Below are 26,513 nucleotides of genomic sequence, written 5' to 3' on the forward strand. Positions count from 1 at the left end.
CATAAAAATTGATAAATCAACTTTTTATTTAAATGAACTAAAAATTTTCTTATTTTTTTTTTTACTTCACTTGACTTAATTCTTTATAATTCTATATAAAATTGCTTTTTATTTCAGGCTATTTAACACTTAGAGATTTCTTTGCAATTCAATTATATTCGAACTTAATCATCACCAAGAATAACTTTTTTTTATCTTATTTTTGTGTATTGTACTGAAAATATTATGATGTACGAAACAAAAATAAAAATACTTTAAATTAAATAAATTGGATACAAGATGATGAAGAAGATATAGAGAAGAAGATTGAAAAAAATATTTTTGTTGCGATCTGTTTGTCTTCAACCCTTAAAGGCTTTTGATTCATCCCTGTATCGCGCACCAGCTTTTAAAACATTTGTCGACGACAATTCAACTAGTCGCGTATGGTGGGGATGATGTTGTGCGTATAACATTAAATGTCTAATGTTTATTGTCCTTGTTGATCCTTACAGCTGCTACAAATTTAATGTTTTACTCGAAACATTGCGCACAACATTAGGGGAAGTTCGATGTTCCCCTACAATTGCCGAAAGTCTCAGCCGATTGTTGCTGTGCTGTTGGGAATATAAATACGATAATATACAAACTGTTGAGTGCGCAATGTTGATTCTATTTCTCCTCAATTTTTTTTCCTTCTCTTCTCTTTTCTCTTCCTTTCGTTCTCTTCTTTCCATTCTTCTTCCGTTGTTGCTCCGCTCTTCGCTTCCTTGTTTAATATAATTCCCTTCATATTGTTGTTGTTGCAACTTCTCTGCTGTTGCCTGTTCTCTACTACGATGTCTCTATATGTCTGTGTGCAAGCATTTTATATGAATGAAATGAATGTGAAACCTTATTATATCTACTTACCGCTTATGTTATTGAATTCATACTTTATGTTGAGTTCGCATCATGCGGACTTGTTCGCATGGAGATTTTTGTAAGAGTTCTTGTAAGTTTTGAATGAATTTTAATGGAATGTTTTTGAAATTTTTCAATTTTTTGAATTTTAAATTAGATTTTAGTAACTGATTATCTTTCCTTGATGTTATAAGCCTGTCCTTAAAGCTTATTTACTCACTATTCTTAAAATATTCACAATTTCTTATTAAATCCAATAAAAATGACTAAAAATTAATTTTAATTTTCAAAAACACGTGAATAAGTTTCCGCTTCACTTTCCCCTGCATCAAAGATGCAGAACAGTAAAATTCAAATCAAAAATTTCCGTTATTATCCAAAACTTCGTTTTCATTTCCATTTTCATAGAAATCGATTATTAGATCAACAAAGGAACTCTTTTTTGAATAAAATTTCATTTTCATTATGCAGAATTGAGGAAATTTTATGGCACAGTGTGTATAAACAAAGCACAATCTCACAGTTTTCATGAAATATTGCAATAAAAAAGCAACATAAAATTTCAAATCATTACAATATCTAATGACTTCTGAGGTTTTTTTTCCTATTGAGGAACAGCCTTTATGCAGTACAAACTGGTAATTTATTGAAACAAAAAGTGCTGTAATAATAAAGAATTTTTTTTAACAAAATAATTTTCATTCAAAATGATTTATTGCCACTATTTGCCACGATAGTGTATATATATGTATATAGTCTTAAAGCAGCATAGAATAGAGAATAGAAAGAAGAAATTATGAGTAAATATTTGAGATTTTAAATAACGAATTCCACAAATTTTCCTCCATTCTGCTTCCTTTTTCCTGTTGCTATAATTTTTAGTTGAGTTGCATAGTGAATTTGCTGCATAATTTAATATAATATCTACAAATACAAGTAAATCTAAATGAATAGAGAGTAGGGAAGAAATTAGTAAGTCGACATTAAATCAATGATGAATTGGAAGTTATTAATAAAGGAAATCTATTAAAGGTTCGGTCAGATGAGAGACATAATGCGCAATTTTTTTATTTTTAGTGACTTAACGGTCATAAAATATTTAAAAATTAACGGTTTTGATATATTTGAAATTAATGATTAAAGCAGTGTTGGGCAACATATTCAACACACTGGTGCTGAGAATCCATGCCATTAAGTATTCAGTGTGAGGTTTTGATCTAGGCTTACCCAAAAATGTAAGGTCTCTCACCACTGTTTAGAAGCATCAGAAAGACAGACAAAACTAGTAACGCAAGTCGACTCCCTCTACCAAAATACGCAAAAAGTACTAGTTTCGATCATAGTGCAAGCGTACACGATTTGCCATAAATCAGCTTTACTTTTTTGTGTTCCTTTAAGGTTGCCGTGAATCTTCTAATTCAATCAAACTACACACACAGTACAAAAAACTGTTTATACAGATAGAAAATAGGAAAACACATCAGTGATAGCGATAACATAATAAATCATATACATTCTGATATTATTCCCTGATTGAATGATGAAATGAAGTTTTTATTTATTAGTTTTTATTTATTTTTGCTATCATCTTCACCCATTCCCATACATAAAAAAGAAAAACTTTTTCCTTCTTTTCTTTTCCTTTCTTATTTTTATTTGCAGTAGCTATTTTATGCTTAATCATTTCGACAACAATTCATTTCGATTTTGGAGGCAGCATAGTAATAGGGCGAAGACAAATACATCAAAATAATCGTAATAATAACAATAATAATGCACAAATATAACAAATCAAAATGAAGAGAAAACATTTTCTTCTTAGCTGGATTTTTGGTGAGTGAGGGAATCAGCCTCTGGGGTTGTGTTGTTGTCTGGATGTCCAGATGAATTTTTGTGTCATTTTTGGTTGGTTTAAAATTTTTTTGATGATACTTTGCTAATTAATAGTCTACTTATGGCCACGAATATTCAATGTTAGGGTTAGGTAGGGTCTACATCAGTAGTAGACACCTGTAGCCCGCTTTACACTTGAATGTCATGTCAACACTCGTCTATACGAATAGAACAAATTGTATAATCAATCAAAAATCGCGTCTTAGTCTTCCGTGACTCAAATACGATACCAAATTATCTTTAAATCCGACACAATGTAGAGTGACACAAGCCTGGTGCCTTTCAATCAATAAGCGGACCTGTGTTATACGGACTAGTATCACTTTAGTCCCGAGGATGCCTAGATTCAAATAATCATCAAAATAGCTAAACAATTCCAAAAAATGCGCCATAACTCCTCAAAATCCATTCAAATCACACACTTCCTATCTATTTCCCTCTAATCATTTTCCTCTGGTGTGAGAACTGAATCCTACAGCCATCATCAGTTCTTTTCCTATTCCTTTTTAGTTCAGCTGGGTAGGGCAATAAAAATCAAATAGCGAAAATTGACATGCATAATAAAAATTAATAATTCTTATGATACGATAAATTGTTTTTGTTCTTGCTGACTCCCGACTTTTTTTTTGTACATTTTAAGGCATTAGATTGATATGATTTCTCTTTTTTGACTTTTAGATTACGCGCTTTAATCATAAAAATCAACAATAATAAAAATATGCAAAGAAATCATTTATTTTTGCCTCGATTCTTATGTATCGTAATGATTATCATGACTTTTCTTATGTATCCTCATCTCTAATATTTTTTCTGTTCATTCTGCACAATCGAAATTGTTTCAGTTTTATATTATTCTGTGCCATCTCCCACCATCACCCCATACTCACATAAATGATGAATAATTACAATGAATGATTGCAGAAAATTCATCAATTTGTGATGTAATCTCTGCGATTTCAGCTCTTGTTGTTCTTTGTACTTAGCTCTAACAAAAAGGAAATGTATCATGAGATAAACCGTTTGGATGTAATTCTCGCTCTTCAATGTTTGAATCTTATTTTGGAAGTTTTTTTGATGCTGGTTGTGTTATGAGGAGTGGGATGAATAATCTGAGATTATTGAATTCTCACTTTTGTTGATTTTTGGATGAAAAATTGAATCTTTTAGGTTTAAATATTTTGAATCATTATTTATCAAGGGTATAGTCAGAGATGCCTAAGGTTTGTAGGTGAATGAGTTGCATGGCATGTGAGGAAGCTCATTGTCTGTTGGAATTTGTGACTTGGTCTAATACAACGATAAGAGCTGTGTAATGAGCATTTCATAAAGACAGAAAGCTTAAGTGAGCATTGTGCCACACTCTCTAGCTACCCTCAGTAGCTCATTGGGTTAGAGCACTTGGCATGTGATTAGGACGGCGTTGGTTCGAGTTTCTTTCATGCTTTGCTGCAAGCTTTAGCTAAATGCATGGAAATTTGAATGATTTGATCAAGAATTCATTCAAAATTCGAGGAAATCCTGTCAAAAATCAATAGAATCTAATTTAGTGCAAAAAATCAAAAGGACGCCAAGTTGTATTTAAGGCCCAATTCAAGTTCAATCAATGGCCAAAAATCAAGTGCAGCGAAATATCCTACTCGGAACCAGCACTCGATAGCCAAATTTCATAATAAATTCAATGAACTCCAACTAAATTTTTTCAATCAACAACTAAAGAACCTTAAAAATGTTATTAAATAATCTGACTCACTTCCCTTATGTCTACGACTTTTGCGTTCATTTATTGATTATTTTTTTTTTTTCTTTCATGACTCAATGAAGGCGGTCAATGCAACATTTAATCAGCAGATATATATTTTTTGTTCATTTATAAAGGCGGCATATTTATAAGTTCTATGACCACTCCTTGTATATTATCTAAAAATGAACAAAAGAATGGACTTTATATAGTCGGATTATGTGTAGTAAGGAATACAACAGATATTGAGTAAATAAGGATATTTTATGAATCCTAATATCAAAAATTTCCATGGCAAATATTTAATCAAAGTTTTTGTTTGATTTTTGTTAGCTATACAGCTGTTGTGGGTATGCTGAATGAATTTTATAGTTAACATGCATTTGATGCTCACCATCAAATTATTTAAAGTGCTTATAATTAATCTTAATTAGCTGTAAATTAATTTAAATTAGCTACAATAGTTAATATAATTTGAGACTCAATCGATATATTCAAATGCAGCAGCTCTTATTACATTTAATTACTGCCAAAAAACTAAACAATATGCATTGCTGTCCATTATTTAGAATCGCGAGTGTTGTGCTGTACACTGCATATATGGTAAAAAATGAATATCTCCTATCTGCATGTAAAAACTTTTATGGTTCAATTTTCACACGTCAAAAAAATTCTAAAAAAATTGCGCATTTTTTTATCTGGTTGGAAAGTTTTTTTTGTGGATTTGAAGAAAAATTGAGAAACTGAGCTGCAGTTTTAATTTTGTCGGACATTACGAATGTTTGAAATTTGATAGAATATCAATTCCTAGTGCATCGTGACGAGAATAGCAAAATCTGTGATATTTTTTGACAATAATTTAGAATTTTTGAAGCAAAAATGGCAATTTTCAGAAATCTTACAGTCGAATATTGAAGGTTTTGTCATTTTTAGGACTTTTGAGGTAGAGTCTGGGTCTTTTGGTACGGGGACTATCGATATAGACAGAATTGCACTAGAAATCGGGAGTTGACAAGCGATAATCAGCGATAGAACTAGTTTTAGGCAACATCTATGGGCAATCATGGATCACAATTGATTTGTATAACCAGCTGAGTAAGTACTTAAGATATAGAGTCTGACCTTTCCATAGCACTAATTTAGATTATGTTTAAAGGAAGATTTTCTTGCATAGGTGCCTCTAATACTATAAAACTCGAGCAACACAAATGAAGAAGACTCAAACACGGAACTTTCAAGGCTCCACTTAACCATAGCCATAACCCTCACCATATCCATAGCCATATGGCTGCCTAATTTAGCCAGCTTCTATTTGATGTTAATAAAAGAAGTTAAGTGAAGCCTTAAAAGCTCCTTGGAGGAGTATTCTTCATTTTTATCACTCGGGTCTTGTATATGGCAAGCTATTTAAATTTAGGTTCAACACAAAATAATTCCAAAAAATTTAATTCAGAAAATAAAATTAAAATTTAAATAAAATTAACTAAATGTTGCCAAAAAAATACCACAAAAAAATGCATTAAATTTTTCAAATATTTCACTTTAATTTTCCATGCTATTTCCTCGCAATTTCAACTGCGTTGAAGTCATCCATGCATGTACACAGAAGAAGAAATAAAAAAAACTTCTGCAATTTATAAATTTTCAACAAAAAAAAAATATGTAAGTGAATTGTACGAAACCATATAACAAAAAAATTTATATATATCTAGATCAGTAAAAAAATAGAATTTTAATCCTTTTTCAAACAATTTTTTTTTGTGTGCTGCAAATTCGATTCAAATTTTTGTTTAATAAATTCATTCCTGTTTACGTGCAAAACTGTCTGTTGTGTTGTATTTTACAGAGAAACTTGGTTCGTTGGTTGAATAAATTTTTTTCGGCGGAAAGCGTGCAAATTGTGCTGTTGTTATTGCTGTCTATTGACGTAAAAGGCAGAGGAAGGAGTTCTGTTAAAATAAAAAAAAAAAGTGAGTGTAGGGAAGTAAAAAATTGCAAACACAACCTGGCACCTATTGGCTTGTAAAACTGGCTAAAAACTAAATATAAGCTTTTACATACGTATTCACGCTATGGGCAACAACAATAGATTTTTTACACTTATCAGTGAGATAATAAAATCATTATTTCTCATTTCTATAAATGTATTTATTCATCCACAATTCATTTCCATCGAATACAGCACATGAAAATAAAATAAAAAAAAATAAATGTTAAAAAGCGCTCAAGCGAGGAGCACAAAAATGTGTTATGAATGGGGAGGGAGCTTCTGTTAAGGGAAGGACGTGAAGGGGCAGGCTGTAAATAAATCATTGTATTACTCACGTTTATGTGAAAGCAATTGCATAAAATTTTCATATTTTATATTGAATATATGTATGTCCGCAGCCAGTGAATAGATTATTTTTAGATATAGAGCCTTTTTATATCCTATTTGGTGGTGATGGAAGCTGCGTATTCAGAGGAGAAGGGTATTTTGGGGTCAAAACATCCAAAAATCTTAAAAAAATCCAAATTTTGGCGTTCAATGTTAAAAATAGATTCAAAATCAGCTCTCTACTGCACCCATACCTTCCTTCGTACCCTCATCTCCCCCTGGTTACGCTCCTGATTAGAATAGTAGGAATTTGCAGTTTTTGTAATGTAAATTGGGGATTCTTATTATAAATTAATAATATGACTCTAGTAGGTCTAACTAGGTCTATGGACAGCTTTACTAAGGACAACCTAGATATAGTCACACTTAGTAAGACTATCCTAAGTCTAAAGATGACTAACATCATCGTGATGCACCTTAAACCTCACTTCCAACTAGATACATTAAATCATCCAATTCTCAAAATGTCCACCAAATAAATCCCGAACAAAAGCCAATCATCGGACACCCTATCCACACATAAACCAGTTAGTAAGAAATTATGATTGTATACACACATAAAATCACGATAAAGCCTAGTACATTGCACCATCAATTGATTTCATGGTGTTTCTGTTACAAAATTCTCTCATCTCTCGATACGTTACTATAATGCAACTGTAAAAGGGTGAAAAGGATAAAAAGAGGGAACAAAAGAGATTCAGGCAACAAAAGTGAGATGAGATAAAGCATAAAGAACAGGATAATTTTCTAATTATATTCGCATGCATGCGCTTTATTGCCTCCTTTCTTTTGTTTCTCATCATCATCCACAATACAAAATCCATTCAATCCTTATGAAAAGGCAATAACTGTTTGTCTATACTGTGTATAATGTTAAAAAATAGATAGATGAATGGGTTTGTCCTACGTTATGCCTAATATTATTATAACAATATTCTCAGCTTCTATGCAGCATGCAACAGCCATTTATATTTCAATGAATCCCACAAAATCCTATCAACAAATAATAATAACATTAAAATCATCATCATCATTAGATACACATGAAACAAATATGCCATATCTCTACGATATTTTGTGTTTTCAGTAGGCAGAATTAACGATGCTAATTTTTTGTTTGATACTTTTTTTGTCTCTAATATTTTGAATTTCTTGTTATGTTGTCAGGGTTGTGAAGGTATTATGAGGTGATTGATATGGAACTATAGACTTCTGTTGCCATTATTAAGATTTTAATGAATTGTCCTGAATGAGTCAACTAAAAATTCATTGTGCATCATATTTTGGGAACACATTAATGTTTATGACCAAATATTACGCATGGCTTGAATTTTTATTCATTTTAGGCAATTATTTACTTACTTAATTCGCTGGACGTACAGACTAATTGTGATCGATGGCCTTCCTTCCTTACAGACAAAAGGACCGCTTTTAGGTACCGTAGCGATATTTATGAACCATGAAAGTATGATATTTGCCTGATAGGGCCTCGCCTGAAACAGGCTCTAGCGCTAGCTGCCGTTTGCTATTTGATTAGAATTGATTATTTAGTATTAACACAGAATTCCAAAAATATGAACCACAGCCATTCTCAACTCTGCAACCAACTAAAATAATCACTCAAACGTTCACCATAAAAACAATCAACTGATACTTCGATACCCCCTTGAGCTCAAATTGCAATTGGATTAAAATTATAAAGAAAACACCCTCGGAAGCTTCATAAAAAATTCCACAATCCCAATTCAATTACAAATTCAATGCAAATTGTTTTTATTAATTTTTTTTTATTCCTCATTCATCTGACAACATCCAAAAACAAAAGGCTATTGAAATCACAAATTCAGGAAGCGATTAAAGGAAATTACTTCCCACAAAACTCTAAATTGTCGCACAGAGATAGAAAGGTATGTGAACACATGAAAGCGATTGAACTGATTGAAGACCGCCCGTAAGCATTTAACGAGATTGATAGCAATGTGCACGTGACCATAAAAATCCTTTTTCATTTTTAATTGCTGGGAGGAAAATTTTGCTGTTGCTGCTGCTGCTTTTGGTATGAATGTGAAAAATTTTTATAATCACGTTAGATATGGTTTGTCTGTCAAATTGCCATCCATATGCATGTGTATAGACCAACAAAATAATCATAGTTCTATATTTATCTATGTGAATGTCATGCAATTGACTGTAAATTGGCTTTTTTTGGAAGATGAAATAATATTATCAGAAGAATGAAAATATATTAATTTATTGGAAGTTATTTAGGAGATTGGTTGGGTTGAGAGCGCATGGATGTTGATCTATCAGACTAGTACGTAATCAGGGTGAAGGAGAGGTTGAGGGTCAACCCTCAGTCACCCCAAAACCCCGCTAAATTCTTGAGATCCGTACAAAATCCCAAATAATGCATTTAGCCAAATTTAAATCAATTATTTGTTGTATAAGTCAGTGCAAATGACTAAATAAGAATAGAGTTCAAGGGTTCAATTCCCAAAAATTTGATAAAATGCATCAAACTGTTCAATCAAATGTAGTTCAGTCAACAACTTTTTGTCAGCATTTTAATTTTTTGGCGATACCTTTTGATGACCCTAAAGGAGTTCATAAGTCAAATCTCTATAGGTATCTACACAAGGAGCACAACTCCTTCATTCAAACCTATACTTGAAGAACATCTTCAATGACATCTAACCACGGAGCCTTCTTGAATAATAATCTTCAAAACCTGATAAAAAGCCATCGAAATGAATATAAAATGAAAACCATAAAGACAAATAAATGAGTGAAGCAAAGTGCTGATAAGAGCACAATTCTCTCTGTGGAAAAACTCGATAAAAATTGAAATTGACTATACAATAAAAACAATGGAATGACGACAGAAGAAAAAAAATCTCATTTCTTTCAAAATCATTCCAAATATGCTTTCAATTTTATCACATGTGAGCTAATCTTAGAGATTTTTGTGCAATGCAACAAATTGCTCGAGCGTACAGTAACATTAAACCACATCGTATGGGAGGAAGAAATTGCATTTTTTTTCGGTTCTTATTATCTCTTTACAATCGATTCCTTTCAATCTGCTTCTGTAAAATTTTTATTCTCCGTGTTATATTGCTCAAATTAAAATGCCATAAATTGAAAGTTATTTATTTTTATTGGCATCACATTTTATTACTTCTCGACTGCAATTTATTTTTACGGTATTTTACGTGGGGATTTGTTGTTTGATGTATTTTTATTTTCATTTTTTCGATGCCGAAATGTACGAGAGAATTTCGAAGGCCAGACAATAAATAATTTTTTATTTTTCCAAATTTCATTTATCAGATCACAGTGTCTGTTGAACATCGCGCGCATATTCACATTCATCAGCTGTTGCACATTTTTTTCAATTCTGCAATTTTTCTCGCTCTTATTTTATTGCACAATTCTTTTATTTTTTCATTTTATGTACACATCATCGTTTGTATGTGCATTGAATAAAACATCATCGGGATGTTCCGCACGAGACCTCAAGACAAATGTACATACATACATACAAAAATCTTTATTAATAACAATGAAGTCTCTTATTGTGTGATTTACATCAATAGAATTTTTATATTCTTTATACTTGAGCATGCAATAAAAGAAAGGGAAATTTTAAGGATGTGGATTGAAGTTGGTACTGAAATTTGGAATTGAACTTGTGCAGAGGAATGAGAATCGAACTAAAATACTTATTCAAAATTTGAATGAAATTTTTCTGTTGATGCTTGTGAAGTGTATAATTTTATACAAATTTTAATGGATTATTAGTGAACCTTAGTGGGCTCAGTTGAACTCAATGTCTGAAATTTCGAGAAAAAAAATGATTACTCCCAAACTAGGAAAAGAACCAATTGTGAAAGACTTCCGTGAGATTCGAACTCAACATTCATTATGTAAACTAGATTTAGTACATATTTGTTTTCAATCATTCTGAAAAAATTTGGCCCAAAAGTTATTTTTAAGTTTCATATAGGGTTCGCCAAAATTAGATGCAGATAGATGCAGAGATGCAGAAAACTGCAGGCCTGCGCATCTGGATGCGCATCCAAATGCATCTGAAAATTTAACCAAATACTTTAAAAACTCTGAAAATGACAATTTTTCACATGAATTCACATATTTAAATGTTGAAAAATCTTGGAAAATGCTAGTTTTTCCTTAATTTTCATATATAATGATGAAAAACTTGGAAAAACACTGGAAAATTACATTTTTTTAATTTTTTAAAAATAAAGTTAGAATATCGTAGAAAATGTTATTTTTGATTAAGTTTCCCACTTACGACGGTGAAAAACTCTCAAAAATGCAATTTTTCACCATTTTTTATGAAAAAAATTTCCATACAAAAAGTTCAGTTGGATGCAGTTGGATGCAATTGGATGCGCATCTGGATGCGCATCTGGATGCGCATCTAGAACAATAGAAACTGCAGGCCTGCTGCAGGCCTGCTGCAGGCCTGCGCATCTTTCATAGTCACCTCAAGTGGATATGGATGACCTGTTAATGACTAGTTAGCATATTACCTGCCCATGCTTCTTTTTGGAAAATATTGAGATTTTTAAGTAAAGATTCCTAAGCTTACCTAGGATTTAGCTCTAGTATAGCCAGTTCATACCCAAAAAATCAACCACTACTTGCATATGCTATCCAGACAATGAGTATACATCATTCTTGAACTTTCCTTATCCCCCCAAAGAGCAACATGCAGCAGTTGAAAGCCGTAAAAAATTTACAAAAAAAGGAAACAAAACTCTGTGTTAGCTTTTGTCAAGTCTATTTTTTGCATTTAAAAGTCCCACATCTTGCGCATCTTCATACCTTGCAGCCTGCACAGCATTACAATTCATCTATTCTTCATCTTCCTTTTATTGTGTCTGATCAAACAAAAATAAAAAAATTTTAAAAAAATATTCAATCCAAAGTGTGTCAAATAGAGGTAAAAATATTGTTGATCAGATGCACTTACCTTAAATTCAAAAATACAATGCGGGAAGATGAATAAAAGGACTTAAAGATATGGATCATAATGTTGGTATTCTGACATACGCACAGACATAAATTTTCATAACTGTTAAAATTCCGAATCATTTCACCTTTTTGTTCCTCTCTCTTTTCTTGTCTCCCTCAACAAGGAACACAAAAAACAAAATCTTTTAACTGTTTCTGATCCTTTTTTTTTACTTCCACATGTGTTCTGTTATATTGTTTTGCTGCGTGTGTGTTTTTAAAAACAGTTGCTGTCCTCAATTTCTCATTTTTCTTATATTGATGACTCCTCTATTCAATTTCATTGTTCCTTGAGCGCGTTTTGTGGGCTGTTGGAAATGCAATCCACACCTGTCATAAAATTCATTTGAGCAGTAATAAATTCAGTGAATAATTCAGCATAATTTGACATAAATCTTATTAGTATGCCTAACATAAATCTCAAATTAAGTGAATGTCCAGGAATAAACATAAATTTTAATAACTTCACGCAATGTCAATGAACTTTTGTGTTTGTAACTTCAAAGGAAGCCTCAAATTTTTTTTAGAGCTTAAACCTCTAACCCGGTTTATTGATCAAATTACTAGAAAAATTATTTTTTGGAAAGGATTCTCGTTAATGAAATTAATGAGTCATATTTTTGGTGAAATGTGAAACTTTGGCTTCATGTTTTAATAGGCGGTGAATATTTTAAGGCATAGATGGTATTTAAAAGTGACTTGAAATTGCTATTAAGTTTTGAGGACTATTAAGTGGTTGGTTGGAGTGAGTAGAATGCGTATAGGTTCAGTTTTTGGCAAATTTGATGTGAATGGAGTTGGGTTTGAATCCCAGAAAAATTGAATATTGAATTCCAGGTTCTGGAAGGCACACGACGCAGAAATTTCTGAAAATCTGAACCCAGACCAGTGTAACTCTTGCCTCGAGTCGAATTTGATGAAAACTGACCTTTGACAGATGTTTAGCTGGTCTATGACTGAATTTTTGACCATTTCTAGGCCATATTCTATCCAGGAATTTTAATCTTTTAATCCTTAAATTACTGAGCAGCTCAATTTACATAAACTTCAATAATTGATCCATTTCGGAGGTTTTTAGCTGTCTTTGAGTGACTTCCAATAGAGTTTATCATAAAAAATGCACACGAACTAACCTGCAGCCTGAACAATCACACCTAAAATCAGTACAAATCCTTCTAAAATCACCAAATAAGTCACAGCAACAGAAATTCTTCCAAACTTACTTTTATCTCAATTCCTTACCTATCTGGATCAACACATTTATTTAGAATTAAATGCTTCTCTTGAGGCACGCAGATGAAATTCATTTTTTTGTTCCTACATATTTTGATACTTTCCTTTCATCTCATCCTAACTCCTATTATTCTTCTTAATGTTTCGATATTAAAAAAATCCTCAATAATACTTTTCATTATAGTGAGATGCATGCCATGCCAAGATGTGTGCCGATACCGTACATGAAAATAACAGGATCAAATTTTTTATTGTTTGGATAAACGTCGTCAGATGTTCTCTTCTGTTATGCTTGATATTAACATTAAAGAAGAGGAATCTATCGATATATATTTTTTTGAAAAATCATCACACACAGGCATCATTAGTTTCTAATAATTGCTCCACATCTTCTTCTTATTTTTTATCATCATCATCATTCTTATTTCTTTCAATTTGGGATATAAGAAAAAAAATATTTTCCGGCATGCTTCATATGCTTTCAACAATAATAACTCAAGTCTCTTTTTTAACATCAACACAAAAAAGGCAGCTTTGGCTCGTGGCATTTAAAAAATGACTTGCAAAAAAAAAGAATTTCCAACCCAGAGTAGGAAGAAATAAAAAAATTGTAAAATTTGTGAATGAGAAGAAAAGAAATCCCTGACAGGCTTGTGAGTTAAAAGGGTTGTAAGCCACAAGTTTTCAAAATAGAATGATGGATCGTTTGGAATACATACTTCTTTTTTGTGTGTATGTATATATGTATTGCTGGCTTGCTTATTCAAGGCTTCGCTTTTTTTATTTCATTCTCTCGACTTCCTTGTTATTTGCAACAAAAAAAAGAGGAGGAATTTGCATTTCAATGCTAATACGTAAATACCGAACCTTATGCTGTGCTATACTTCGATTGTGTATTATAACAAGGAGCAAGCAACTTTTTGAAGATCCTTTTTTACACTTTAAGAGTGAGGATTTCCCAGTCAATGTGAAATTATTTGCTTCTGTTTGGGGAGAAGCTTCATGGAAGTTTAATGTGGAGTTTACTTATGGCTGGATATTTAGATCGTTTTTTGAAAAAATATTCACAGAAGTATGTCAAAATGCTAAAGTAAGTTAAAGTAACTTGGTAGTGAAGTGGTTTGAGACTTAAATGCCTCATATTGCAACTTTGTGGCACCAAAGGTCATAGGTTAAAAACTCTGTATTAAAATTGTTAATTATGCACCTAATTATGGATATATGTCTAAATTTGAGTGCTTGGGATCATATCCGATCGGCACAAGCTTTTCATGGCAGCCACATGCCTTTCAAGTGGCAAATTTCATGGCAGTTTACTTGAAAATTGCCACTTGAGCCACCATAGGGCGGCCATTTGGATGCCATATGACAGCTTCTTGGAAGTCTTATTGCAGCTACTTAGACGCCTTATGGCAGTTACCTTTTGGATGTCTTATGCAGCCACATGAAAACAATTTTTCATTCAAAACCCCTAAACTAAGCTTATATGAAAACAAATACATTCTTATTTCCAAAACCAAAGCGATCATATTCCATACACAACAATCACAGTCACAAAAAATCCATACAAATAGACCATTTGGGCTAGCAAAAAAAATTTAAATCCGTGATATACCCATAAAAAACTCTTTTTTTTTGTAGCTTTAAATATATATTTTTTTTAGTTTCCTTTACTAAATACTTATAACAACATACACAAAAAAAAATCACCCCAATAGCTAAGTATCACTATTACCACACACACCATACCCATTACTATACACCCTTTCCAATAGAGTCCCACTTGTGAACGATACCATAAAACAAAAGACACAAAAAAACGGAACATAAGAAAAAAAAATTGAGTGAATAAATTTTAAGCTCTAATGGTCCTCATGGCAATTTTTTGCTGCTGCTGTTGCCTTCCAAAAAAAATGTCCATTCGGTCGACTCTTTCAAAAAAAACGAAAGAATATGAAAAGGAACTCGGTTAAGGGTGAAATAACACAAGGATCACATCGCATGGTTCAAGTACTTTACCATCGAGCCGGAGCACCATTAATTTTAGCTGTAAATTTCTTCAAAAAAATATATATTTTTTATATTATGAAACGGTAGGCAATAAAAAGAATTTTGTGTATGTAAAAAAATCTTTTAAACATGTAAGTTATAATCACATATGGCGCATATGGTTCGACACGCGTCTGAAATTCCTCTTTCTTTCCTGTTCGTATTTATTGAATAGTAGTAGCTGCAACAATAAAAATAATATCAATGAGCAGAATATGTGTGTGTGTATGTTAGGGACCATAAGAAGAATTGAAGGAAGAAAGGAATGAAAAAAAGCGCGTGCCGGCAACTAACATAAAGAGATTCGATAATGAGGTAAAGGTAGATATGAGGTAGGTAGACATAAACACAGACGTACATAAAAGACATAGAATAATGCAAAGGGAGGTAAGATATGCACATATTAATTGAGTTTGCATTGAATATTTTTTGACGTAAGAGCAACAAGAGAGAAGTAATGTGCTCTACGAATTGGAAAAAGTACATGTACATGGGGAGATATAATGTTGCACACAGTTGTTTTGTGCCTTATGCTAAGGAAATTTTGTGTTGAATTTTTGAATTGTTAATCAGAAATTACAGAAAAGTTTCTTGTCATCAATTCATTTACTTACAAGACCCCTTACCTCCTGGTGCATGACATGAAAAAAATGTATATCCAATTACTAATTAACACTCCATTGAATTGGCACAAGCTTATTTTACATTGAAACGGTAGTTGATTTTTGGCGCGTGTGAGTGTGTTATGTGTCGTAAAAGCCCTTCCAGGCACAACTCTTTTATTTTAAAATTAATTCCACACGAATGGATCCATTGAGGTAATTCATTTAATTCATTTTGTATGAATCATTCAATCCATTCAGACGACTCTTTTTCCTTGCCTGCTTTTATGATTTATGTGTGAGATTTTTTTGATTTTTGCTATCGGCAGTTCAATCAGAGAAACATTTTGTTTCGAAACTCATTACATCGTGTATTACATGATAAGGCGAGGACTTCATAAAGTTGAATAAATTCATGGGAAATGATTTTTCACATTTTATTAATGGAGTTTAATTATGATTTTTGTACATATGAAGGAACTAACTTCAGTTCGTCCTTTAGTTGGCAACTGGTGCTGTCTCTTTCATCGAGTACCGAGTGGCACAACTGGTGCCTACCGCTTGTCAATAAACAAAACCAAGTTCAATACGACTTAGCTCCACATGAGATTCCTGGAGGTGTAAATGAGGGATTTAATAACTAATACAATGCATCTGGCTAGCTTTTACTCAAACTATGATCTAAAGTATGTCACTGTGCATACATATCCACTTCAATGCATGCTCGATTATTGTACCCCAGAGGTCCACTTGATATACTGTCAAGTTAAGAACTAGTTCTACGATCGACTAATGACAATTTCTTCGGAACAGACCACAACATATGTCATCAGTCTACCGTAGGTCTAGTAATCAGCTGTAGATTGTGTCAAACTGTCCACTCGAAGTACCAACCGGGTTTCAGCCAAATTTACTGCCAAATCTCACCAAATATTTGAATTTCTTGTCAGTCCAATGAATCTCAACCATAAAATTCCTTTCATCCACAACATAATCACCCAAATAAAGTAAGTATCACCATCATTAAAACACAAACCGACCTAAAAAATCAATAAAATTCAAAAAATCTCCCTTCCATCCAAATTTATATTCCACAAAATCTCAAAAATAATCAAAAACTTCTTGAAAATAATCAGCTGAATACATTCACTGAATAGAAAGACTTTAATTCATTAACCTCATGATTCCAAATATAAATTTTCTTTATATTTCAAATTGAAAGGCCTCTCCAAGCTTCCAATTCCGTCCTTAATAAGAATTTTTATTCTCAAGGACTTTCCATTCATATTTTTGTCCATATCATTTACTTTTTCGGGCCTCCTATGAAAATAAATATTAAATCATCTTGAGGATTAAAGTTAAGTGTATGGAAAAATATTGGTCTATCCTCTCTCCAACATTGTTAAACTTTATTTTTTTGGCGGACATACGAAAAAAAGAATTTTTTTTGAACCAATATTATTCAATTTATTGAAACAACAAACTCAACAAGAGGAGAAAGGAAGAAAGAATTTGCGTCCATCAATTGGATAACGGAGAGGAAAAGGCAATTGTAGAAAGAAGGGAGGCAAAAAAGGTCACCAAACAAAATTGTAAAAATAGCATAATAAAGGAGAGAAAAAATCAAAAAAAAAAAGTTTAATGTATGTTAGGGGAGCAAAAGAAAATCAATGGCATATGGCCACAACAACAAACAGCCAGAAGCAGTGTCATAAAGCAGGTATAAAATTGGGTCCAATCAAATATTAAAGGTCAGCACATTTAATAAACTCTACGAACCGGATAGTCATAAAAATTGAGTCGAGTGTCTTCAATAAAAAAGGAGAAAAAATTTTTTCTTGTGGGGTTATTTACATGCGTATGTCCAATTTTTTGAAGGATGTTGGGATGATGGAGTATGTACACACTTAAATGTCTTTAAAGTAAATCAGTGAAGTGCATTTTTTGAGCAAACAGCAACTCACAAGGGACAAATAAATTGCAATAACTCAAAAGCTGAAGGTTCGAATCATAGTGATCCTTCTAGATCTAGCCAGAGTCACGCCAGTCTGGTACCAGATTTTGAAACGATTAACATGTGTTATTCGCGATATAGGTTCTAAATCCTCAATTCTTAGCAATGTTGCACATGGTATTGGAAATTGACAAGTGGAATAGCCTTATGTAGTCATCATCATAGGCAGACCATGTATCACATTTGACTTATATACCCACCAAACATACATCATTTTCAAATATCTCCAACTTCATAGTCCAATTCCTCATCAAGTAAGTTCGATTACCCTATCAACTAGTAAATACGGTGAATAATTCAGCCAGGATAGAACATATAAAAAAAAAGTATTTTAAATGCTTATTTATATTCCATAAAACCAATTTCACAAAGATCAAAAAAAACTGTTTGTTCCATTCTACTTTATATATGTGCAACATGGCACGAGACCAAATGGATTATGTTTGTTGCTGAATTGTTCATCGAATAACAAAAAAATCAACAATAATCTTGAAGAAAAAGGACAAAGTCGAATTGCTTTTCATTTCTTTTCTTGTTGAAGGGATGGCAATTTATCGAAAAGGTGCATTTTTTGTGACGTTTGGTCCATAAAATTTTATAAACCTTCAAACTGTTCCTTAATGGTCAGTTGAAATGAAATGACATTTTATTTAGGCATAAATGGCATAAAATTTTCGGTTGCATGCTGTTAATGTGCAAAATGTGTTTGAGATGAATGATTTCTTGGTTCCAGCAGGAGGCTGTAGGAATGGATTTTTCGAGATCTAAGTTATGCCTTTAATGCTGTTAAATGAAAATTGCATAAAAAAGTATCGGACATGAAAAATTCTTGCAAATTTGTGTCGAATTCTCAAAAATTGTCAAGACTTAATCTTGTTGCATTCCATACCAAATCAAAAAAAATTTCTTTTAATAGCAGTTCCTTAAAAAAATTTCCATCTGTTGATGAATATCTCTCAGGTAAAGATTTTCAACTTTTAATTCATCGCCAGGAAACATCTGCACGACTGTTGCGTAATATTGTCAACAGATAGTCTTGCATCTAGTTTTATGAGCACTTGTCAAATCAAAAGTAAAATGGGAAGGAAGTTACAGAAGCAACACCTGGACTGAGAGAGGTTTTCCGATGAGTTATGGGTCGCAAGCTACAAATATTTACTGAAGTAACTGTTAAATTATACCAAATAACTGATCATAGATAGGATGTTTGTTGAGGATCTCCTTAAAGGATAGGTAAAAAAGGAACCATTTATGAATAGCGGAATTGAAGTTTTAAAGGTCATTAACATTTTGATTTACAGATATGTTCCTGTATTGACTCTCAATTGACTGTGTCGTGGCTCAAAATGTTTGGACAGCACTGATCAACTAGTCAACGGGTCCTAACCTGTTCAAACGATATAATAACGCCCTAGAGTGAATTTATAAGATGATCCAATGATCTTTACCTTACCTCAAGGATCAGACACTATCGTATAACCTTCCAACTCTTAGCTTAACCTCATACACATCCCTATTTCTAAAGCTCACTGCCGTAACTTCAGAAAAGAGTCGCGTCTCCTGTATAACTTCATGATTCTACATCAAAAAACTTCGCAGCACATCCATACATTTTTTTTTTCATTTATTTCATAAAGCAGCAAGCAGATTTGCTTATACTCTCAATTTTTTTCCCCTACATGCATATATATCTATTCATTCATTTCAGAGGCATTATAATAGAGAGTAAAGATTGATAAAGGAAGGAGAAAAAAAGAGGAAGAAGACGACATGACGAGGAAGATGAATAAGAAGAAAATAATATAATATCACATGGAATATGCTATTGTTGTTATGGTCAGCAAAAAAAGCAATAAACATCTTTTGTGCATGTTATAGAAAATGAAAAAAAAAGATAAGAAATCTTGAAAGAAGCAGCAGCAAAAAAAAAGTATAAAATCAAAAAAGGGACATTCGCATGAAATAAAAAGGCACAAACAGCGTTTAAGAAAGAAGGGAAATTGGATAAATGCATCCTATAAATAAATCCGCTGTACACAGGAAATTAAGTTAATGGATAATGTGGTCAGCAGGCTGCAAAGAAGAACAAAAAATAACATTTATCCATCCATTCATTCACACATATGTATATTATAATGCGCTAACAAAATGAGGAAATGAAAATGAAATTGAGAATGAGGATTGAGACCATACAAGGCCATTGCATGGAAATGAACTATCAGATTTTTTTGTGGGGTTAGTTTTATTTGGAAGTTGTTGATCTTTGTGCACTTTGGTTGAGGATGTTGATGAGATGACTGTGTTTGGTGTGATTCATGGATAGGATGACTCAATTCTTTAATGGATAGAGTTAAAGTTTGATGATTTTATGGGTTTGCAGTAGTATTGCAGTAATACCTAATGTATAGAGTCTAGAGCTGCTGGTTTAGGTATGACAGTAAATTTAGGAAGGCTTTTAGCATGCTGAATTAGTTTAGATTGCTTCGAAATCATCGATTGCATTAAATTGGTCAAAATTGGAGATTTAGTTAGAATTTTGATCATTATTTTCAAGCTATTGCTTATAGTTCCTAAAGAATTCCCGAAACAGATCCTTCGGCTACTTCTGGACACAGATTCCACCTTCCTTAAAACTGCAAATCCCTCAAACTGTCCCTCAACATTTAAGAATACCCACAAATCAAGCTCAATTGACCAAACATCCATAAATGCGCCTTCCATCAATCAATCAAAATTTCTCAACCTCCACAGTCATCCCAGCAAAAAAACATTTAGTTCCCCTGATGATGAAAGAAAGAAATTTTAATTAATTTTTTTAGACGAGAGAACAAGAAGAATGGAAGTAGGTGTACATCATAGACTCTATATGCATTTTTGAAAAAAGAAATCCCATTAAAATTCCATTTATATCAAAATTTTACCTTCTGTGAATGTCCTCATACATAAAAATCATATGCCATATGACTCTCATCTCCTTGTTTCTCTTTTTTTACTTTTTGAAATGCTTGATGTAAGCAAATTGTCGTCTCATGTCAAATGATTCACCTTTCGGCCTGTAGTTCTTCCTCATTCTCATTCCTTTTGTGTGTACAGTTAACTGTATGAAAAATATCTTTATGTCTTGACAATATGTACACAGAGAGCGGAGCAGACAACAACAAGGAATAAATTTTTTTTGTTGTCATTCTTCCTCGTTACACACCTTTTCGTCGTCATGATTTTTTGCTGTATACCTATGATATTTTTTTTTTTACAATTCAGGACGGGGTGGAAGAAAGAAGCAAAACGAGCATTCGGAAATAAGCCACTTATAGAGCTTAAACCCTTCATCTTTTTTCTGTTATGCTTACTCATACCCGATGCTCTATTATAATTCTATAAACAGTTGAAATCATGGACAACAAGTTATGAACAAAATGAGCAATATATAAACATAAATCTAGTCTGTTGCTGCATTTAGGACATAAATATGTTTCAGTTTTTTTGTATGGGATATATAATAAAATAATAAAGTTGATGCAGGATCAGGACATAAATGATTCACATTTTAAAAAAAAAAAAAAGCAATTTCGAGATGTACAGGAATACGTTCAATGAGGGGAACTAATGTCCATCGACATATCTCCCTATAATAATAATGTACAAAAAGATACAATTTTTTATATTCCTGTCATCGTATTTATTCAAATCTACACATGATAAATTAGATACTCTTGATACAATTTATGCATTTATAGGAAATCATTAGAGACACATTAGAGACGAAAAACGAGGGAACGAACTATATTGTTATTATGAGTAAAAAATGAATTGAGCGATTGAGAATATTGCGATTATAGCAATGGAAATGTAAACAGCTGACAAGGTCTTTTTTTTTTGTTTTATTCATTTTTGATGCCTTGTTTTTGTTTCTGACAAAAGTAATTCATTTTTTCACTCATACTTGTTAGTGCTGTTCAATTGTCATTGCACGCTTATGGTGAGAATGAATGGTTCTTGTGGAAATTTCAGATATATCAAGGACTAGGGTATTCAGTTTATATTTAAAAGGGTCTTAACTAATTAAGGAAGCAAGGACACATCCAGGAGGGATCATCATATTCCTTAATAAAATAGGGTTCATTCAATACTGCAGACCTGCTGCTTTGATCAAATTATGTATAAGGTGCAGTCAAAAACTGTAGACCTGCGCATCTGAAAATGCAGGAAATGCAGGCCTGCTTCAGGGCAGAACCCTATTTTCAAGTGTTCAGGGTCTGAATTACTCAAGGAATCAGTTGCTTGAAGTCAATTTAGGCCAGACAACTTATTACAATCATTTCAAGTGTTCTAACATTGAATCCTGATGAGATTTAGCCTGATTTCATCTTCTGCACTAACTACTGATGGTATATGTACCTCGAAGTGAAGTAAGTAATGCATATTCATGTTTAGTGAACCTTCAACTGCCTTTCATGCTATTTTTCAAAAAGTACTGTCAAGTATGCCTTTGATGGTAAAATTATTTAAGGTTAAGACAAATCCTTAGTCTAAAATTGCATAAGCAGCAACATGATCATCCCAGAAATCCAAAATTCTACAAGATTCCTCCATAACCGTGCACGAAAAAACCATTTAGTCACTCTATTTTACTATTTTTTTTATGTTGATCAAATTATTAGTGTGTTTATGTTTTCATATGTAGTTAGATAGATATCTAGATATGATAGATGCTAGCAGTAAAATATCAAGCCATAAAAAATATTCTCCCTATTCCTCTATTTTTTTCATTTTATAGATTAATTCATAATGCATAATTTACATCAAGAACAGAAAGATAAATAAATAAAATTATGCTGCTTTTCATGCCAAATAGTGAAAATGTTTGGATAATTTATGCATCACATGAGGACACATGAAATGATCATTGCATAATTTTTAGCTCATTGAAAAAAAAAAAAATACTTGTTTTTTGTTTAATGCTTCTTAGTCAAGTTAGTTGGTAGGTAATGTGTAATGTATACATGCTGTATGTCCCTTTTACTGATGCATGAAAAACCAATTTCAGCATTTCAACCCCACAAGAAATTCCTTTTTCATTTCCATTATACACTCTTTTTTTCGCCATCATTGGACTATGAACTATATACGAAAATGAAATGAGGACTCGATGTACAATTTATGTTGCTTTGCCAGCTACTGCCTTACAATTCAATGTCCTCCATCGCGAAGCAAATTACGAAAATTGAAAAATTTATGTGTTTGCTTGAACTATGTATCCCTCTTTATATGCATCATGCTCTGCTGAATCATTCATTCATTCATTATTCCAGCTATAGATGGATAAAAATGAGGCAAAATCCATAAAAATAAATTAAACAAAAAAAAAGTATTGCATAAAAATATTTTTATATTACTATTTTTAATGTCCTTTTTAATGTGAATATTGAATTTACTTCCAACAGTCAGTTGCTATTCTTTAGCTAATTGGTTTCGAGGAATAATTTCTGTGTCATTAAAATATGTCAGCAAAAAATATATGTTTATGTCATCTCGAGTAATGGCAAATTATTATTATTATTTATCAGCAATTAAAAAACTGCGTGAAATAAGCGAATAAATTAAATTATGAAGGGATGGAGGGAGGGGAGGGGTATTAATGGGATTTATTTTAAAGAATTTTACTTTCAGATGATGAAGTATGCTGCTTATTTTACTCACTTTACTGGTTTTATAGATCAATTGTGATCCATTACCTCTCATAGATGTTGCTTGAAGCTGACTCTATTGCTGGTTAGCACTTGCTGCTTCACCCAATGTCAACTACAATAATAACTCTATCAAGAACCTAATTCCAAGAGTTCATAGGTCAGTCCACGTGCTCTATTGCCATCCAAATACTCAGATTTGAAATCCTTAATTAATGGAGCTTCCTTAGGTCTCCTAATAACATGTCCTGCCAGCCTAATCCTGTTGACATTAATTTGCTTTACAATATCAGCATTTTTAAGGACCAGAGATATATCCATTTTGCTTCTGTCCTTAAAAAGAAGTAAGAAGCTAATTGGAATAAGTGAAATTGCTCAAACAACATCGACAGGCTGAGTGGTAGAAGCGGAAGGAGATTGGATGTTTTGTATGGCGCATAAATACATTCCATACAAGAGGACTCAAATTTTCATTGGCTTCAATTATTTTCTTACTTCACTAGTGAAATAACTCGATTGTAATCCATGATCTCTCTTATATGACACCTGAAGTGAGTGCTATCGATGGCTATTTCTTGCAAGTTATCAATGATTCTACATTTTCTGTAATTTCACTGATTGAAAGTTTAGTTCCTACAATTCCAGATTGCAGCCAGTAACGTTCAACCACAAAAATTCATAACGTCCCTCTTAAAACAACAAGACACCAATTTTTAATATCTCCCAAGAAATTCCAATTCCCCCCCTCATTCCACAAAATAAATATATATTTCCACATTTTTTAATACACGAATCATCATTAGGTGGTTATTGCCATGTTCATTACTTTTTTTACTTCGTTAAACCTAACAACCATTTGTTGCTATCCTGTACGATCAACATTTTGAGTGCCAGGCTCATTCTTTTATTTTTTTATTTTATTTTCAGCACTGCTGCTTCCCTTGCCTTTATTATGCCAACAACACTATGCCACGGATATAGATACAGATACATAGCGTACATTGGGAAATAAAATAAAAATAATATCAAGTTGAGAGTTTTAAATAAAATAAGCAAGCGAGCAACACCTGGTGTCCGATATTTTATTTCAGTATGTACACAATAGCACCTAATAATATGAAAAAGGAGAGAAGGAATAAGAAGGAATTTAAAAATGCAGACAGAAAGTTCTGTTTTTGCGTTCAATAAACTTCAAAATTGAGTTCATTGTGCAACCCCACACATGAAGCAGTTTCTTCCTCTCTCTTGTTGCTCATTCCTGATCATTGTTCATAGAGTAATTAAAGTTTCTCACATCCATCTGTCTGACAATAATTATATCAATGTCGAATCATACATCACCAGTATGATGAGAACAAATTTTATTTATTTCACATACCGGAACTGTCAAAAAACTATCAATTCAGAGTTTAATGTGCATGTGCAACGTAACTATAACCATATTTATCATTTATAAATAAAAATGGGTGAAATTTGGTATTATTAATGAATTTATATTCATTTTTTTAAAAACAACTCAAATACAGCAGTCAAAAACCACAGAAAAATATGTTGAGGGTTGCAATCGAAATAAAAACTATGGATATAAAAATTATGATGGAAAATTTATTTTAAAAAATCTCATTTTCTCATAAAGTGCAGATCGAAATTGGTCTTACTTCCCGGTGAGGTTTTCCCACGAAATTTTCAAGGAAATGAGAGCTATTATTTATCAGACTGGAAGTTGATTGTCATCTTATTGAGAAATTGAGTGGTTGTATTACATATTTGGTGATTTTAATTATTGATTTAAACATGCAAAGTAGTCAGCAGCAATGCTCAAAAGAATATATCAGCAGATAAGGAACATAAGGGGGTCTATTGAGAGTAATTAGTAAGGCACAAGAAACTTATGTCATCTTTTCATTCGAAGATCGTAGTTTGAATCCTATCATTTCCAAATTTTTACTATTGACGACTTTTCGATAGCATGACGCCTTATTGAACTAGGCCAAGACAAAATTGGAGCTCCTTGCAATCTATAAAGACAAGAAACTAATTGTAACCTGAGTGGCACAAGGCAGCGAACCATAAAAATGAGTCAAAATCAGCCGTCACGGTGCCATCAGGACAACTTTGCATCTAACCGTCAATACAGTAACTTAGTGGTGCCTTAGTAAACTGTGGTGTCTATTTCACCTTTTCTAAGGACGTAGGTTCGATTCCGACCAGAGATCGGTCTCTCAATCATTGTATTGAATGATATCGATAAGAAAAGGACTCGCTCAAGACATTACATGAACACGTTGTTGCTATTCGGATACACAACATCTAATTCTTCAATTCAGATTACACCTAGATACTGAGCAACTAAAATAGATGCCAATAATAACCAATAGCTCCTCTGTATGACCTCATAATCCAATTTTATATTTAGTTTCTCCTTCAAAGTTACAACATTGTCTAAATAAATGTTCATACGTCACATCTAAAAATTCGAATAATTTTTTATGTCCAAGACTCAGGTGTTAATCTACGTAAAGCACTGTTTGTTCACGTAAATGGTAAAGTTCATAGTAGAATTTCATTGTAAAGACCACCTGTGCCTCAACACAACAATGTTGCAGTAATAATATGATTCTAGGAAATTATAATCAATGGTTATGCTGGTACATTTTAGATTTGTAATGATATACTTTGAATGAGTGATGATATGGATTAGAATTTAGTAAAGGCAACCACAAAAATTCCAAGAACTTAACATGATTCATCCCCAATGGCAATTCAATTGAATTTTAATATTTAATAAATCTATAATATGATGTGAAAATTGCAAAATTTCACACACAAGCATTCAACTGCCAATTTACCGATATTTTCCTCTCTCATGCCTGCTTTTTTGTGTATTTCGTTCCGTAACAAGCAAGGGCAACAAGCAAAATATACAATCGTCAGGCGATATTATTGTATGATTAATATTTGGTCAATTTTCATGTTGAAAAACAATCAATGATTA

At 32.4% G+C, this 26,513-nt stretch overlaps 2 protein-coding genes across 2 annotated transcripts in view; both read right to left on the minus strand.

The window, feature by feature from the left end:
* LOC139094425 (maltase A2-like) overlaps nt 1-26,513 on the minus strand; it is a 187,491-nt gene that overhangs the window by 118,163 nt on the left and 42,815 nt on the right. The window lies entirely within an intron of this gene.
* Nucleotides 172-26,474, minus strand: LOC139094379 (uncharacterized; the record flags this gene model as incomplete). Its single annotated transcript, XM_070645418.1, has 5 exons — nt 172-206; nt 2,253-2,295; nt 2,362-2,411; nt 3,252-3,290; nt 26,444-26,474. Coding segments are annotated over 5 exons (198 nt in total), but the record flags the coding sequence as incomplete, so codon positions are not given.

The sequence above is a fragment of the Chironomus tepperi genome, unplaced genomic scaffold, assembly GCF_022539635.2.
Source record: "Chironomus tepperi strain 1889 unplaced genomic scaffold, CSIRO-AGI_Ctep_v1 contig_354, whole genome shotgun sequence".
Taxonomy (NCBI): Eukaryota; Metazoa; Arthropoda; class Insecta; order Diptera; family Chironomidae; genus Chironomus; species Chironomus tepperi.